The 18,649-nt window shown below is 41.7% G+C and overlaps 2 protein-coding genes across 6 annotated transcripts in view; both read left to right on the top strand.

The window, feature by feature from the left end:
• The window catches only part of odad3 (outer dynein arm docking complex subunit 3), a 49,017-nt gene extending 45,760 nt beyond the window's left edge, over positions 1–3,257 (top strand). For all 5 annotated transcript variants that reach the window (XM_052042209.1, XM_052042210.1, XM_052042208.1 and 2 more), the window contains 2 exons: positions 40–124; positions 1,332–3,257. In XM_052042209.1, the coding sequence (XP_051898169.1) occupies positions 40–124; positions 1,332–1,540 (294 nt within the window). In that variant the 3' untranslated portion in view covers positions 1,541–3,257. The remainder of the gene's footprint in view (positions 1–39; positions 125–1,331) is intronic.
• A 12,872-nt stretch (positions 3,258–16,129) lies between these two features.
• On the top strand, positions 16,130–18,430 carry LOC127585069 (uncharacterized). Its single transcript, XM_052042220.1, has 3 exons — positions 16,130–16,365; positions 16,834–16,861; positions 17,867–18,430. Exons 1-3 carry the CDS (start codon positions 16,132–16,134, stop codon positions 18,268–18,270), a joined length of 666 nt encoding a protein of 221 aa, XP_051898180.1. The 5' UTR covers positions 16,130–16,131; the 3' UTR covers positions 18,271–18,430.
• Positions 18,431–18,649: the final 219 nt, after the last annotated feature.

The raw sequence follows: 18,649 nt of genomic DNA, 5'->3' as shown, positions 1-18,649 counted from the left end.
ATGAGTTGGATGTTGACAATCTTATTTCTTGTCTTTCAGTTCCACGCCAGTGTGGAAGGTAAGCTCCCACCCTACAATATGAGGGTGAAGCTACCTGTCACCCAAAAGCTTGATGTGTATGAGGGTGAGAATCCACATTTAATTTTCCTTAATCACAGTATTCACAGCACATTGTCTCACTAGCTTTATAAAACTAAAGTTCCGCTTCATTTGCTTTGCTGTAACCAACTATATATTCTTACTGTAATAATCAGTAAATAATGCAGAAAAGGCTTAGAACATGAAATATCGAGGAATCAAACTGTAACAGAAGAGTGCTTCATCATGATACAGGGTTCTGATATTCCTGCCTTTGTCTAATCCAGTCCTCCCTGCCACTTCAGGTCAGTTCCTGACCGAGAAAGACGAAAATAAAACCAGAACAAGTGTGTCATTTTGTCTCTTTTGCATACAGCTGCAGCTGTGGCTCCCATTGCTAACCTACATTCTACCTGATTCTGCAGTATCTCAAATCTGCTCTATAAATGAACACATCCCTCTTTGACAGGACTGAACACAAAGTTGCAAATATTGAACTGAGCATCTCACACACTTTCTCTAGTGGCGCGCCCCAGTCTTGGGATCAATCCTTATGTGGAGTGTGGAGTTTTTCCCTGTGACTGCATGGGTTTCCTCAGGGTGCTGCAGTTTCCTTCCACATTCCAAAGGCACGCAGGTTGGGAGGTTAATTGGCCACAGTATATTGCCCCTAAGTTTAGAGGCAAATGGTAGAATCTGGGGGGAGTTGTTGAGAATGTGGGGTGAACAGAGTATATGTGGTAAGGATGTTTTACCTATTGGGGAATTTAGAACTGGGGTACATAGTCTTAGACTAAAAGGATGTCAGTTTAAGACTGAAAGGGTGATGAATTTCTCTGAGGTTGCGAATCTTTGGAGTTCTGTACCCCAGTGAGCTCTGGAGGCTGAACAATAAAGAGTATATTTGAAGGCTGAGATAAATCTTTGAACCATGGGAAATTAATGGTTATGGGGATCAGATAGGTAAATAAAGAAGGGACCAACTATAAGATCAGCCTTGATCTTATTGAGAGCAGCTTCAAGTGATTATGTGGCTCCAATTTCATTGTTTTTTTTCTCTCTCTCCCTCTCTGTGTCTCCCTATCTCTTTCTTTGTATCTGTGTGTGAGTCTCTCTCTTTCTCTCTCTCTCCCTCTCTCCCTCTGTCACTGGTTCTCTTGTTTCCTTGTTCTCTTTCCCCTCCCGACCCTTCTGAAATTCTAAAGGATTCTCTACCTTTCAGTGATCAGTAACTGGAGGCTTTCCCACTGCAGGTGCTGAGGATGATGATGATGACACTGATGAAGATAATGACAGCGGAGACAATGCTGGTGACATTATCACAAGAACAATGCTGAAGCGACAGTCACAGCAGATTGTTGATTGGAAGACCAAGAGGAAGTCTCGCCCCAAAAGAAAGAAGGCAAAACACAGATCGGCTCACGAGGGAAGCCCCCTGCCTCTCCCTGTCCTTGTTCGCTAGTCCTGCTGTACCCCTGGCTCCCAAGTTGTAGGTAGCTTGTATCAATTCAGGAAGGGTAGCCGGAGGATCTGAGTGAGGGGAGAGAGAACTATTTGCGGCATTCACTTTCTGAACAGCTGCTGGGTAGTGATCCCGTGTGTGGTAATTTGAAGTAAGCAGTAGATTAGAATCCCACAGCAGAGCACCCAAGTTGCATCAAAGTCAGTAGAATATTCTTGTGCTTCAACCCACAGCAGGAAACACAATGAGGTCATTGCTAGTGGGAAAAAGAAAAAATACCAATTCTGAAACAATAGTAAATTCTGTAAATTTGCATCCGAGTGAGAGAGTGATGTTTTAGAGATCTTTAATCAGAAGCTAATGGACGTAGTCTTGCTCCATATTTTCAGTGCTGTGTTAAGAATGTTAAAGGGTGCAGGATCAGACAATACTTTTCTAGTGTAAAAAACCTGAGGATCCCAGCAAGAGTCAACAACTGTAGGAAGGTGGAGAAAACTTAAATTAGTTAAATAAATAAACTCAAGTCTTGGAAAGTTTATTGGGGATCCTGATCTGGCTATCTAAAGTTCGATTTGAGATGCAGAATATAATTGGAGATTGTGATTTCTGTCAAATAATGGCTCTGTTTAATTTATATCGTCCAGTAGCCCACCCCGCTAATACTATCAACAAAATTCTTACCAGGCTTGACAGGGTAGATGAAAGTAAAACAGATAATGCTGAAAACAGTCAGTGGGTCAGATAGCATCTGAATTAGGGTTAGAGTTAGATGCTGCCTGGTATACTGAGTATTTTTAACTTCTTCTGTTTTTAATTTAGATTTCCAGCTTCTGCATTTTTGTTTTGATTTTTGTTTGACAGGGTAGAGGCATGGATGATGTTTTCTCTGGCTGGGGTGTCTAGAACCAGGGCTTAAAATAATGGATCAGCCATTAAGGAGAGAGATGAGAAGTTATTTCTTCATCCAGAAGGTAGTGAATTCTTTGAATTCTCAACGCAAGCAAGCTGTAGATGCTCAGTCACTGAGCATATTCAATACAGATCAAAAGGTTCTTGGATATTAAGGGAACCAGGAGATATGGGGTTAGTGCAGAAAAGTGGCATTGTAGTTAAAGATCAGTCATGATCTTATTGCGTGTTGGACCATGCATGAGGGATCAAGTGGCACCCGCCTCTTGTTACGTTCTTATAAGAGACTTACAGTCAATGATCTGAGCCCAGCTCTATGAGTGTTGTGGTCATGAACTGGGGGTGGGATGAGGTTAATAGAGACTATCACAACATAAAGATACCACAGCTAACCCCACAGTCTGCAGCTAAACCTGACAATGTAAAAACATTTAAAAAGACTGCAGATGCTGGAAATCTGAAATTAAAATAGAAAATACTGGAAACATTCTCCAGGTCAGGCAGCATCTGTGGAAGGAGAAACAGAGCGAACATTTGAAGTAGGAGACTCTTCAGAATGTCTAAATATTGCTGTCGTCTATACTCAGCTGAAAGTAACATGATCACAGGAATATTTGGCCCTTAAACTTTGCATGGATTTATGCTTGGTGTTAATTCCTAATGATCCCTTGGATCAGCTGTCGGGCACAGTTAACTAGAAGTACTTCTTGATTTTCTTGATAAATTGTTTGCACTGGACCTTCTTATTGAAGGAATATAAACATTTCTAACTTTGTAACCAAGTTTGGTAAGATTAAATTAGACTTGGAGCCCACAGTGCTGATTTATTCTGTTTATTACATAAGGCTCATCCAAAACGTACTGACACTCCTGTATTTCCAGTAACAGAACAATTGGCCAAGCCTGGGGAACGGAGACTTGCTGTTTTGACCCCATGGAGACCAACTCCTAGGGTTCCAGCTCATTTTATTTGATAAACTTGTACAATTTGTTGAAATTATTCCTCACAGGGCCAATGTGTGTGAACTGACCAGGCCAAAGAGAATATAATTCATCGTTATATCAACAAGTCAACTATGTTTCAGTGAATAACACTTACACCTCTGAGTTATTAGGTTGTACCTCCAAGAATCACTTCAAAGACTTGAACACAAGATTCATTGTGGTATTCTTGGCATATTAATGAGGGGCACTGCATTATAAGAGGTTCAGTATTTCATATGAGACTTTAAACCAATTTCCTGTCTGCCCTGTCAGGTGAGACATAAACAACTCTCATGATCACTATTGAAAGAAGAGCATGGTTATCTATATAATCCTCTACTATTGTCCAGAGGGACTGCACACCTGGCTCTATTCTGATCTATCCATTGGTCCTTAAAGATCATCTGTAAGGGCTTCTCTTCCCATGCCAACACCTTGACCTCACTGACTCCTTTTTCACCTACATGCTGACCCTCAGCAATTTCATCTCTCCACATTTCTTGACCTTTTCACTCAAATACACACACACACACATGGATCAACAGTTTTCTCTTCATGATAACCACAGAGCAAGACCAGGTGCTGCACTGTCCTGCTGACACCTATAACTGGGATGGCTATTCTATGGACTTAAAGGTGTAACAGTGTGAATCTGAAGTTGCTGCTCTTCTACACCATGTCAGGAGACAGCAATCATCAGCTTCTCGGCATCGTTGTGTTTAAAGAAGCAACATCTTTATTATCTACAGAGAGGAGACATCTGCTCCTTTCAACAAAACAAAACAGTAATGATTTATATGCCACCCTTAATATCGCAAAAACTTCCCAAGGTGCTTCATATTGAGTTTTATCAGATTTTTTTGAAAATGACATTGAGTTTCTTGAGAGAAGAGCAAATACTTGCTCTAACACATAGATCTATAACACGTGTCACAGGAGGAAAGCAATATAGAGGGGCAGAGAAATTTAGGGAGGGGATTCCAGAACTTGAGGCTCAAGCTGCTGAAAGCAGAACCAGCAGAACTGGAGGGATTGTGTTCTAGAGTGGGCAAGAGGCCAGAATTGAAGGAGCTCAGAGAACTAGGAAGGTTAGAAATATGGATGTTATTAGAAAGAGGTGAAACCAGGGAGGGTTTTGAAAACAAAGGCAAGAATCTTCAAATTGAGGTATTGCTTGCATGAGAGCGGTGTAAGTCACAAAGAATGGTAGTGAATGGTAATTGGAGCAGCACAGTTTCAGATTCCCCCAAATTTGTTGAGAGCAGAATAAGAAAGGCCAGTTAGGAATAGATCAGTTAAATCCAGAGTTAACAAGAGCATGGATTAGGATGTCAGCAGCAGAAAAGCTGAAATTGTGCATAGGCAGTTACAAAAGTAGAAATAGAAAAAAATTTGTGATGACATGGATGTGTGGTCGATAGTTCATTAAATATGACATAAGAGTTCAGCTTCATGCACTTACCAGAAAGGGGGGGGGGGGGGGGGGGGTGGGGTGTCACGGCTAGGGAGCAGCATTTGTCACAGGGACCAAAAATGAGGGCTCCAGTTTTCCGAGTGTCTAGTTGGAAGAAATAATTCCTCATCTAATTTTGAATGTCAGTTTGACTATCTAGAGAAAGTGGAAGGCTTTAGAAAGCTGAGTATTGTCAGTATACAGGGGTATTGACGTTGCAATATCATATCCCATACTGTGATATAGATGTTCATCCTCCACCTCATGCAGCCCTCCAGATTCCTTTAATTACCAATACCTTGACCAGAATACTGCCTTATTTCTGAGCCAAGATAATTTCCTACTCGCTTCCGAATGTCATTTGTTAAACATACCTCCTTTTCCATTCCAAAACATGCTGAAACATTCAGTTCCCGGTCCAGGTTGCCTTTCCTATAATGATTGTGAATCATATGTATTTTTGCTGTTTGTGCCACCAACTTACTTATGGTTTATGAATACTTCATGCTTCCAGAGAAAGAACCTTTAATTTTAGCATTCGAAACTTTGACCCTGTTTTCAGCTGCACTCTTACCATTGTACACTTCCCTTCCTGTCACACTTTGCTTAACGTTACCCATCTCACCATAATTGTGCAATTATATGTCTGTTAGCTATAAGTTTCTAATTTCCCCCTCATCAGAAGCATCCTCTCAACTACTTATGAGTGAGAGAGATTGAGATTGTGTATGAGTGAGGTAAGTTACAGGGCCTGTGAAAAAACAAGAGAGGAGAGGGAGGGAGACTAATGAGTGAGAAAAGAGGAGTCATGTGAGAGAGAGAGAGGGTGTGAGAGAAAGTGAGAGAGCAAAGAGGAACTGCAAGTGGGAAACCAAACCTCGGCCAAGGGAAAGCCTGGGTGGAACTAAACTCTCGATGCCTTTCTCCTCATGAAACAATTCAAAGACAGGGATATATAACCTTAAAATGGGAGTCTGGTAAGTTATCAGGGAAGTTGAGGGAGCCTTTATCACACAAAGGATAATAGAAATCTGAAATTATTTTCTCAAATGATTATGATAATTGTATTTTGATATTCTCTGCATAAGATCTTTCTGGTCTGTGCATTTCAGTATCTGAATAAAGAATGCATGTCTTCTCTGAGCTAGCAGAGCACTTATCTTGCTTTAAAATAGAATCCTAGAATTATTATGGCATCGAAGACCAATCAGCCCATTGAGTTCATTTTGGCTTATTGAAAACCAATCTACTTTTTCCCACTCCAATGTTTCTTTATGCTTCATTCTCTATCCATCTCTTCCTTTCTGCCACATGTTTATCTCACATCACCTTAAGCGCATTCATTCTAAATGAGTTCATTCTATGATGAAGGGCATCAATAGGAATTTAAAAGTCGGCATTAACATGTGTCATGCAGAAAAGGAAACCTCCGCAAAACTGATGTATAACAGAAACTGTGCAATATTTCAGTTGTGGCTGAACCACTGCTTTATGAGAGTTCTAAACCACCCAAGACAGTTTAAACTACAGGTCCATTTGGTTATTTTTTTTTGGGCATTTTCTTGCTCTTCTTCATTTTACATATTTAGTTTTTGCACATAGACTGATACAGTACAGGAAGCTGTAAGCCACTCAGAGAAGTACAGTAATGTAGTGGTTAAATTATTGAGCTAGCTGCCAGAGCTCTGGACCACTGATCCCACAACAATAGCTGCAGAATTTAAGTTCTAGTAATTTGAAAAATCTAGAATCTTAAATCTGGTCTCAGTAATGGTGACCGTGAAACTACTTGAGGGTTGTGCTCTTCCCCCTAAACTGATCATCCAAGCTGTGAGAAGTAGGCTGGTGGTAGAGATGGAAGAACGTCAGAGAGTTGTGAAGAAGGCGGTCCTTCAGGAGTAGCGAAAGGGGAGGGGAACATGTATCTGCTAATGGAATCTACTTGAAGATGGCGAAAATTCCATGTGATGATCCATTGAATGTGGAGATTGATAATGTTCTGGCTGAGAAGAGATGGAGTGAGAGCAGAGGTACATAAAAGACGATACGCAGTCAAGGGCTCTATCAGCTATCCATAGAGGGAAAACCACAGTTTAGGAAACAGCAAGACACCTCAGAGAAACCCATGTAGAAACTCTTGTCATCAGAACAGTTATGACAGAGACAGAGGAACTGAAATAATGGGTTAGACTCCTTACAGGAGGCAGGGTGGGAGACTGGGGGCTGAAAGGGATATTTGTTATTAACCCATCTTCTGAGACTGAGACACAAATCCAGAAAAAGAAAGGAGGGTCATTGATAGACCACAACAGAGGTGAGAGCAGGGTGGAAATTGGCGGCAAAACTAAGGAAATAATGAAGCAGCAGTAATGCAGTCATCAAAATACTGGAAAGAGTTGTGAGTGGGGACGAAACAAGCACCATTCCAGGTATCCCACAAAAATACAGGCACAGCTTGGGCTTGTGTGAGTTCCCATACCCACAATTTAGACTTGAAGAAAGTGAGTGCATTCTGACTCAAGGAGTAGTTCTTTGACCAATGTGAAGAGGGGTTGAGGAAACCTGTGGCAATGATTTTCCTTATGGCAGACAATAAGGAGAACCGTCTGGAACTGCCACAGTCAGTTTTCTTGGAAATGGTCATGGTTATGGAATCTCTGAAGTCCCCTAGTATCCCCACCACTTTCCAGGAGACAGCGATAAAGTTCTAATGTCATGCCACAGACATTCCAGAGGACCAGAAAAATTGGATGCCACAAGAATATACCCTCATATAGCTACAGAGTGTACACTGACGTAAGAATTACCTAAGATCACAAATATTAGCTCTCAGTTGTGCTGGATTGAACCCCAAATAAGGGTTGACTGATTCTTTGCAACCTTCAAATTGCTTGGTGAGATAGCACATATCCTACTGATGCCCTGTCTATAGGACCGGGTGGTAGAGGAATGGGAGACCTGGCTGAGGTGGGTGGCAGAACTGTTAGAAGAAGAGACGGATAACGATGAATGAGAAAAGATGAGAGAGTGGAAATAGGTTCACATGGAGCTATAAACAACATAAAGACATTTTCAGGAACCATGGAAAAGAGGTGAGGAGGGGATTAGTCACTACCGGGAGGTGTGTCTGGAAGAGTTAAATTAAAATGATGTTGCACAAAGCTGGAAAATGACAAAAGAAAGAAGTGAAAGTGAAGTGTCTGAGAGCGCAGGCACAATTCTGTTCCAACAGTACACATGACAGACTGAAAACCAGAACTGGAAAATCACCAGCACCATTACTGAAACAACATGAAGTGAGCGGAACTTTTGGCCGTAAACAAAGTCTATTCCCACAAGTTATCACCTCAATAATCATGGTGTGAGCGCGGCATCTTCCTGCAAAGGCAAGCAGAGACCACACGGGATATTAATTTATCGGGAATTTGGGAAAATGTAGGAAGATCAGAGAGCACAGCAGCAGGAGTCTGACCACTCAGTCATAAATGTGTGATTAGTCAAGGACTTGCCTTCCAAGTGCTCCTCTATGATACCGAAACAAAAGGCAGCTTCACTTCTGCTTCAGTCGAGTGTCTACGGGTGTTGAACAATTCAAATACTACGGATAAGTTTTACGGAATCTAAATGTGCGAGCTCACGGATAAGTTAAAGCGAATTTCAGGAACATTCAGTTAGTAGAGCCACTATGTACCTGTGTTAGCAGCGCCCGTGCCTGTGCTGTGCTGATATAACTTATAGCAGACCCAGTTTTACTGTCTGGGTACCATAATCAATCTTGGCATTTCTGAAAGAGAAATCCCTCTCCTCCTAGTGCGGACGTCCCCAAGTTTTGTCGGTTTAGACGCACATGTGGTGCATTCTCGTATCGAATAACTTGAGGCTGCGATACAATATTCACCAGTGATACAATATTCAACAGTGATCACATGGATAGCGTATCACTGCTGGGACGTGGGACCAAAGTCTGGACTTTTCCACATTTCCTCGCCACACACAACTTCCTCTCCGCTTCCCAGTCCCACTCCCTTCCGTATTCGCTCCGAGAACAAAAACTCTCTCTCTCCCAATTCACTTAATTCTGTAGTTTTAAAATCCCGACCGTCTAACCACCAAGTCCTTATTGAGCTACTGATCAGTTCAACCAAAAAATCACTCGGACTTTTGACTGTGAGTCTGCATGAAACCATCGTTGTCCCTCACTCCAGGTAGATGCTGGAAATTTGAAATAAGAACAGAAAATCATGGAAAAACTCCACAGGTCAGGCAGTATCTGTGATGAGAGAAACAAAATAACCTTTCATCTGATGATAGATCACCAGCCTAAAACGTTACCTCTGGGTCTCTCTCCACTGATGCTGCCTACTGAATACTTCCAACATTTTCTGGTTTTGTGCCACCTACTGTTTGCTCCAATTCAACCTTCATCTTCAATTCTTCAGTAGGGTTCCACAGATCTGCCAGGCATCTAGTTTAACCCCACAATGTCAACTGGCTGCACCACATAAAATATTGTCAGGCCTTGCTTTCTTTTGCCAAAATTAGCATTATTCCAGGGTCATTCCAGAATACAAAAATAACCTCGGCTATTGCAGGTGTGCTCTTAATCTCCCCCTCCCTGCTTCCTCAGCCTTCACCACTGCAAAGCGTTTCTGGACATCTTTGGTACTTAGATATCTGGTTTTCTGCCCCAGCCCTCCCCTCCTTTCCTTAACCCACTGGATCAAACCTCTCATATTTCCCAAACCTTAGCCCCAAACACCCATCTTTCTCAAGTTTCTCTCCTATCCTCCCTCTTTCCTGCTGTCCATGACATCACCCTTCCACCTGCCACCCCCAATCCTTCAACCCCTTTCCACCTAAACCGAACATCCAATTCACCCAAGAGCCCATGGTGTCCATGGGCTCCTTTGTGTTGCTGTTCACTTAGGCAAATAACATGGATGGAGTTACCAATGAAACATCCTGACTGAAGGCAGTCAACAATCAACCAACATCTAAGTGCTGGAAAGTCCCTACTCAACTGCATTGTAGGAGGGGAAACCTCACCGTATGGACTCCTCTGGTTAAAGAAGGCAGCTCCCCAACAAGGGCCAATAGAGATGGGCTGGAAATGCCAACAACACAGAGATTTCACGAATTACAATATAACTTTAATCACTGGCTATGCATTTTGCTAAAAATGCTTTATAAATGCAATTCTTTTAATAAGATATAGTAATACACACCCTTGTAGTTCTTATGTAGTATAAACTGTATCTAACCTATGTATGGGTATACTTTTGTGTCCAAACAAGATATTTTCATTGTATGTCTGCTATATGCAATATCTGTCACATATATATCTGATATGGTGGCTATACCATTTATCTATTCTACATGTTTAATATACAAATGTGTATGCTATATATCCACTGTAAATATATTTACAGTAATAACATGATCTAAAAATACAACAAACTACATAAGGTTATGTAGAAGGGTCATGTTTAAGGAATCCCTTTTTTGGAACACAGGAACTTCCCAAATGTTGGTCTTCCCTTTCACTTTCAAAGGCTGACCAATTTTCCACTTCTACATCATGGGTCAAATCATGCTAATTAATAGCAGTTCACGGCTCAATAATTCTCAGACTTTTGCTTGTGCCTTATCTAGTTTGGCCGATATGTGACTCCAGACCCACCAATGTGGCTGGCTCTTGACCAAGGCCTTAGATTTCAGGCACAACTAAAGTTTACAGCAGGAGTCCAAATGGTTGCTGACGCCCAGGTGCTACATAATCGTGCTCACCATTAGGGTACTCTAGAATTTACTGATATTTGGCCCCTAGTTTTAAACCCATACACTGGGGAAAACACTCACTGCGTCCATCCTGTCAAACTCCTTCAGGATCTTGAAAATAAAAAAAAGCTAATCTTAAATAGAAACAGGAAATGCTGGAATTGCTCAGTGTATCAGACAACATGTGGTAAGAGATGCAGTTAAAATGTCAAGTTGAAAACCCTTCATGGGAACAAAGTCTGATGAAAGGTCTTTGATCTGAAACACAGTTTCTCTGTCTAAAGATGCTCCCTCACCTGCTGAATGTTTCCTGCAATTTCTGTTCATACTTCCTTCAGAATTGTGCATGTTTCACTGAGATCATCTTTCATTTTTCTGAACTCCAAAGAGCATTAGCCCAATCTGCTTAATCCTTCTTCATAAGACCATCCTCTTTGTCAGGAGTCAGGCTGGTGAACCATCACTGCACCACATCCAAGGCATTTGTCCTTCCTTCAGTAGGGACACTAATGTATGCGGTATAGCAGGTATGATCTCACCAAAGCTCTGAGTAGTTGCAGTAGGATTTTCTTGCCCTTGGGTTCATCCCTCTTGCAGTATCCTCCTTTGCTTTCCCAGTTACCTGCATGTTATCGTCCTGAGTTACTTGTACAAGAACTCCCAGACCTTTGCCCATGACAAACGCAAATGGGATTAGCTTTGATGGGCATCTTGGTCAGCATGGACCTGTTTCCATGCTATTGGGCTGAAGAGCCTGTTTCCATGCTGTATGACCATGACTTCTCTGAAGAACAAAGTTCATAGTTTTATTCCAGGTAAATAATATTGTTTGTCTATTCTTCCTACAGAAATAGAAAACCTTACACTTCCCACATTATACTTCATCCACCAGATTTTTATCCATTCACTTAACCAGTCTATGTCCCTTCATAGATTCTTTGTATCCTCTGCACAACTGCTATGGGGGCCCTTATTTACGTTTGCATCTCTTTTTGTATGTGTCACATACTTATAGCTCTTACAATCTGTTTTCATATTTCTAGCTGATTTATACTGATATGTTAGGTTCTCCCTCTATTTTTTTTAGTTATCCTTTGCTCTTTCCTAAAAATTCCACTAATTCTAAGGCTTACTGTCATTCTTCACAATCATATAATCCTTTCCTCTCGACCTAATAGCATCTTTAATTTCTCTAGTTAGTCATTTCTCAATGAAGTGTGACTTCCTTGACTATCATGAAATGTTTCCTTATTTTTCTATCACTGTTTATATGTCATCACATCTTTCATTCTCATGGCAACCCTGACTTCACCCTATCAGAGATGCACCCTTATCTGAATCCATACTTCCTCCACCCTCCCTGCAGCTTAAAACTAACTTGCTTTCTCTCTTTCCCAGATCTGATGGACCTTGTACCCGAAATGTTAACACTTTTTTTGTTCCAAAGTGCTGCTTCACCTTCTAAACATTTCCAGTATTTTCTGTTTTAATATCACATTTTTCAATCTAATTTCCCACTTCTTCAGCCAACTCTCTTTTCATTCCTTTGTAATTCCTTTCCCTTGTGCTATCCATTTCTTACCTACTTCTCGTGCCCTCTTTCTCGCTCTTTTCTTTGTACCCTTCCTGCCTCCACTCAAGCTTCTTATTTTCTTTCTCTCACTTAGTCTTTTGATTTTTTTTTCATTCTCACATCCTCACTTTTTCTTCTCTCTCTACCCAGCTTCTCTCACAGTCTTGATAGCAGTTGTTCTCTCCAAGTCCCTTTCCTTCTCTGTAGCCTTTACTCCCTCCTCTGGCAGCTCATTCCATGTGCCCACGACCCTCTGTATGAAAATCTTGCCCCTCAGATCCACTTCAAATCTTTCCACTCTCACTTTAAACCCATTCCCTCTAGTTTTAGACTCCCCTACCCTGTGAAAAAGACTATAACTTTCTACCCTATCTATGCTCCTCATGAGTTTATAAACCTCTATATGGTCATCCCTCAGCCTCCTTCGCTCCAAGGAATACAGTCCCAGTCTATCCAATCTTTCCTTGTAACTCAAACCCTCCAATCTAGGCAACATTCCTGTGAATTTTCTATGCACCCTTGCTAGCTTAATCTCATCCTTCCTATAGCATGGCAACCAGAACTGCATACAATACTTCAAATGCAGCCTAATCAACAATTTGTACAACTGTAATGTGACATCCCAACTACCATCCTCAATACCTCAGCCGACGAAGGCAAGCATACCTTATGCCTCTTCACCACTCTGTCTACCTGCGTTGCCACTTTCCGGGAACTATACTTGTACCCGAAGGCCTTGCTGTTCAATAACACACCCCAGGGCCCTACCATTCTCTGTGTATGAGATAGAACATAGAACATAGAACAATTACAGCACAATTCAGGCCCTTCGGCCCGCAAAGCTGTGCCGAACATGTCCCTACCCTAGAAATTACTAGGCTTACCCATAGCCCTCTATTTTACTCAGCTCCATGTACCTATCTAACAGTCTCTTGAGAGACCCTATCGTATCAGCCTCCACCACCGTTTCCGGCAGCCCATTCCACGCACTCACCACTCTCTGAGTAAAAAACTTACCCCTGACATCTCCTCCATATCTACTCCCCAGCACCTTAAACCTATGTCCTCTTGTGGCCACCAATTCAGCCCTGGGGAGAAGCCTCTGACTATTTACCCTATCAATGCCTCTCATCATCTTATACACCTCTAACAGGTCCCCCCTCATCCTCCGTCTCTCCAAGGAGAAAAGGCCGTGTTCCCTCAACCTGCTTTCATAAGGCATGCTCCTCATCCCAGGCAGCATCCTTGTAAATCTCCTCTGCATCCTCTCTATGGCTTCCACATCTTTCCTGTAGTGAGGCGACCAGAACTGAGCACAATACTCCAAGTGGGGTCTGACCAGGGACCTATATAGCTGCAACAATACCTCACGGCTCCTAAATTCAATTCCCCAATTGATGAAGGACAATACACCATATGCCTTCTTAACCACAGTGTCAACCTGCGCAGCCGTTTTGAGCGTCCTATGGACTAGGAACCCAAGATCCCTCTGATCCTCCACTCTGCCAAGAGTCCTACCATTAATACTATATTCCGCCAACATATTTGACCTACCAAAATGAACCACTTCACACTTATCTGGGTTGAACTGTATCTGCCACTTCTCAGCCCAACTCTGCATCCTATCTATGTCCCTCTGTAACCTCTGACAGCCCTCCAAACTATCCACAACACCCCCAACCTGGCCTGGTTTAACTTCCCAAAATCCAGGACTTCCCACTTGTCTAAGTTAAATTCCATCACCCATTCCCTTGCCCACATTCCAAGTTGTAACATTAGATGACCTTCTTCATTGTCCACTATACCACCAGTTCTGGTGATAATCATGCCACCTACATTCTCTTCCCAATCATTAATATACATGACAAACAATGAAGGACCCAGCAGCAATCTCTGCAGCACACCACAGGTTGCTGGTGCAACCGTCCACAACCACCCTCTGGGTCCTACCACCAAGCCAAATTTGCATCTAATTTTCCATCTTGTCCTAGATCCCACGTGTTCTAACCTTCCGGACCAGCTTACCATGTCAAAAGACTTGCTAAATTCTATGTATACATGTAGTCTCTATCTGAAATATTAGCCCTTTTACATTATTAAAGTTGTGTTCTATTTTTGTAATGAAACTAAGAAACATAGAAGAACCAAAATTCTTTTTAAACAGTCCAGCATAGCTGTGACATCATTCTAATTTGAATCTAAAAACAAGCACCTCTTCCTGTTCCTCTGGGACTTCCAGGATCCCTTTTCTATAAGGCGTGCAGGGATTTTCTGACTTCCAGAAACTAAGTTGAGTTTCCTTGCCATTTGGAATGCACATACAGTAACAACTGTGCAAGAAGCATTGGAGTGGGAAAGACAAATAGTCAGAATAGCAGAGAATGAAGACAAGGTATAAGAAATGGTGAAGTAAAGAAGGACATGAAGTGAAAAGAAAAAAGTGAAAAGAAATGAAATGCTGGAGATACTCAGCTGAGGTACCATCTGTAGGAGGGGATACGGTCAATATTTTAGGCTGATGAATTCCCTGATGAAAGATGAATAGGTTGAGATATTAACTCTATTCTTGACTCTATAGCTGACCACTAGAATTTCCAGCATTCTGTGTTTTTATTTCAGATTTCCAATATTTGTATCCATGTTTTCTCTGGGAAACTGTCCGGTAGATGTTATTCAGGGATAGCACAGAGATTAACAGGTAGGGAGATCTGGGCAAATGTTAAAAGCCAGCAGCAAGAGAAGGAATAGGAGGGGAAATACAGAGATATTCAGAAAGAAATATAAGTATGAAAATAGAGAGAGAGAGATAATATTGTCAAGGAGATACGGTGACAGGACAGAAAAAAAGAGAGAGAAAACAGGAAGATATAGAGGCCAGATAGTTTAAAAAAGAATTAAAATTCAGGGAGTTGGAGACAGAGAGAGGAATCTAGAAGTTGCAGTTTCCAATATTTACAGTTGAATATAGTATTTTCTTGAGTTATTTCCCCACTACTTAAACAGCTGATATCTCAAATGACTTGAAATGATCAAATATAACAGATGTGATAATTTCAATGGACCACCTTGAGTTATTCTAGTAATGTCGCTGGCAGCAGTTTCAGTGTTGGAGGAGATGAACACACAATGGAAGAAGAAACAGGAGACAGAGTCGGGACAGACTGAAACAAACGCCCATCTAATACTTTTACCCGCTGCTCATTTTTATACTTTCTGTTTGCTTTCTGGCGTTATTTTACCTTATTTTTATAATTTTCATCTCGAGTCTGTACTCCCTCTTCTCCTTCTATGCCCTCAAAATGGTCCCAGCTATATCTTCGCCTGTCCACTTGTTTCTGCGTTGGTATGTTTCTCTGTCCCTCAATTATTTCCATCTGACATCTCCCTGTGACTCCTAGTACCTGTTCTACATTCCTCTCTCATCTTGTTTTTCCCCTTTCTTTTCTGTTCGTCTTGTTTTGTGTCACTCTCTCCCTTTACCCGTGTGTCACATCCAGTTTTGGTTCACTTTGTTTTCCTCTCATTCTTTCACATGCCTCTGGTTATCTCTCTGTTCTTTTTACAGCCCGTTAAGTTTCCACGCTCTTCTGCCATTAGGTTTAATTTTTCCTTCTCCCATTCTTAACTCTTCTCTCTCTTCAAGCTCTCGCTCGGTTCCACTGACACGGTTCCTTTCCTCCGCCCACGTTTCCTCTCCTGGCAGTGTAGGGTGAATCCTAGAGACTTCTGTGTGTGGCGACCTCTAGGCCCTGGGGAAGTCCAGCTCACGGGCTCTGTCATCACGGAAACTTCCCCGAGAAGGGGAACATAAAGAGCCCAGCAGATCAACTGGTCGCAGAACACACAGTGCTTGTTCGAGAGCGGATCCGAGCAGAGGGAAAGCAGTTTGGAACAATGTCTCACCAGGACGATCTGAGAGAAGTGACAGTGACCCAGACCCATAACAGTTGGCCGCCGGAGCAGCCCCAAGGATCGAGCCAGTGCAATTGCCAGTGTCAGCGCCGCCTGCTCGTAGCCGTCCTTGCCTCTGTACTCCTACTCTTCATCACCATCGCCGGCCTTCTCTGTGCCTTTTGCCTCTTTATTTATCCTAAGATGTCTACAGAGACCAGAGTCGTCAAAGACAAAGTAAGATCTGTCACCTTCTCTGTCGCGTTCCTTTCTCGTGAGAATCTCGCGTATTTGTCACATTGTGAACTCTAGCACCAATTATTTTATCAGTGACCTGGTCTGCGCTGCTCCAGGTGGATCCATGGTGGATCCGAAGTATTCACATTGACTAAGGCAAGGACTAGGCTCAGTTGTGATACTCCACGGTTCAATGGTTTGCATACATCAGCTTCCAGGCTCACTCAGTTGGGCTGGAGTCGGCACCTTCAGGACACTGATTCACATGGACACTCACAGAGGGAGGCTCACAGATACAATGAAACATGTCCACGGGAATGCATACACAGAGAGATGCTCACAAATACACCCAGACGAACACAGTCATAAAGTGGGACAGAATGTTTAAACGCAAAATGTAATGAATTTCTTTAGGAATTTGTGCAATTCCAACATCTAATTCCATTGTTTTTTTTGTTTATCTTGCAGTATGCCGCGCAGCTGTTAGCACAAGTTGGTAAGCAGACGTTTAATTATTCATAAAATTATATTGTCTAAATGTGTCCTGGGGCAAGACATAGAGATACTGGAAGAGAACGAAAGCAGCTCTTTAGACGAGTTTGACAGGATAAAGTAGAGGGAGCGTTATTCTGTATCTAACGTGGACCGCGCCTAATATTTCTGGTTGTCAATAGAGGGTTGACGGGAAAAATTAAAGGAAATATTTTTTCCAGTTGATAAGGTTATGAACAGGGAATGCTTTAATACTAGAAGATTTACAAATCTTACAGGGATTTGATAAGATTTGTAAATCAAGAATATAAAATGCAGTGAAAGCATTAAATAACTCCAGTTGGTCAAAAACATTATCAAAAATCTTTTACTGCTGTAATTTCAACGACTGACAGTTCCTTCTTCTTGTTACCTCAGCCCACTGTATATTGCTGACATCATATTCTGATAACTCGCCCATTAAGTATCTGAATCGGGTACAGCTTCTATCAATTTTGTTCAGCAAGTAACAGCTCCAGTGTGTGACTCTAGTTTTATTAATTTGAAGAGTTTATCACGTTTATCAAAAGAAATTATAATCAAATAATAACAGACAGAATCGGAATCAGGCTTATTATCACTGACATATGTAGTGAAATGTATTGCTTTGCAGCAGCAGTACAGTGCAAGACATAAAAATTACTATAAGTTACAAAAATAAATAAATAGTGCAAAAGAGGAATAAGGAGGTAGTGTTCCTGGGTTCCTGGACTGCTCACTCCCCAGTTTTATCTCCATTACTTTCACTACTTCACAGATTAGTCAAGTACTTGGTGTCAGAGCTTCCGACACTGGCTATTGTTCGCTGGTTGTTATTGTGGTCATTGAATGTCATTCATTAAGAGTAAGGCAGCTTTGCGAAGTTCTCACCCAACATTTACATGCTGGTTCATATAATTTAGAAATTGTGGTAGTATGTTATTTGTAGCAAATTCACTTAATTTACTGACTGTTTTATTTCTGTCTGTAGATTACAACCGAAATGTAACATGGTTCGCTACCACTGGGCTGGGAAGCAGCTATCTGGGTTCTGGCTTCGATTTCAAAAATCAGGAGCTACACAGCACCAAGGATGGGATGTACTATGTATATGCCAAGCTGAAAGTGACATGCTCTGTTTTAAATCAATGCAACAACAGTTCGGCTGTCAAATTAGAACTCAAGCATTGCACGGGAAACAATGACTGTTCCTTATTATTGAACATGGAAGTGAAGATGCTGCATGAAGCAGAGGGTGCATTTGATCAGTCCAGCACACTAGTCTACATGACAGCCAAGAGTTGGCTTCAAGCCAAAATCCACGGTCATGAGCAGAATTACGTCACACTGGATGATGAACACATATATTTTGGAGCATTCCTGATAGAAAGTTAGATTCTCTCCAATCATACAACTGGGCAGCACTTTAACAAACTTCAAGGTTTTGTATTCTGCAGGAACAACTTATATGCAGTTCAAGGACTATTAATGCTATAGGTGCGAGTTATTTATTGTTACGTAACTCTCCTCCTACTGTAGACTTGGTTGATTCATTTGGTTGGGAGAGGGGACGATGCTTATGGCTCACTACACTACTTATATAAGAGCATTTGGTCCCTGAGGTACAATGTTTCAATCAGCAAGAGGCGGGTTACTGGGCATGTTGGATGTCCTCATTGTCTGATGTTCAGATTACAATATACCCAATTTGGGATTCTCTAACTAAACTTCTTTTCTGAAGAGGTAAAATATTTATGTAAAATAATGTTGCATT

Source organism: Pristis pectinata, chromosome 31 (assembly GCF_009764475.1).
Source record: "Pristis pectinata isolate sPriPec2 chromosome 31, sPriPec2.1.pri, whole genome shotgun sequence".
Taxonomy (NCBI): Eukaryota; Metazoa; Chordata; class Chondrichthyes; order Rhinopristiformes; family Pristidae; genus Pristis; species Pristis pectinata.
Note: the sequence above shows the minus strand (reverse complement) of the source record. Positions and strands in the feature narration are given on the sequence as shown.

Bases quoted from the DNA above. Each gene is read 5' to 3' on its own strand.
- LOC127585069 (XM_052042220.1), top strand. From the start codon at position 16,132: ATGTCTCACCAGGACGATCTGAGAGAAGTGACAGTGACCCAGACCCAT. The intron at 16,366-16,833 runs GTAAGATCTGTC...TTTATCTTGCAG, and splicing joins CCAGAGTCGTCAAAGACAAA to TATGCCGCGCAGCTGTTAGC. The intron at 16,862-17,866 runs GTAAGCAGACGT...TTCTGTCTGTAG, and splicing joins GCAGCTGTTAGCACAAGTTG to ATTACAACCGAAATGTAACA.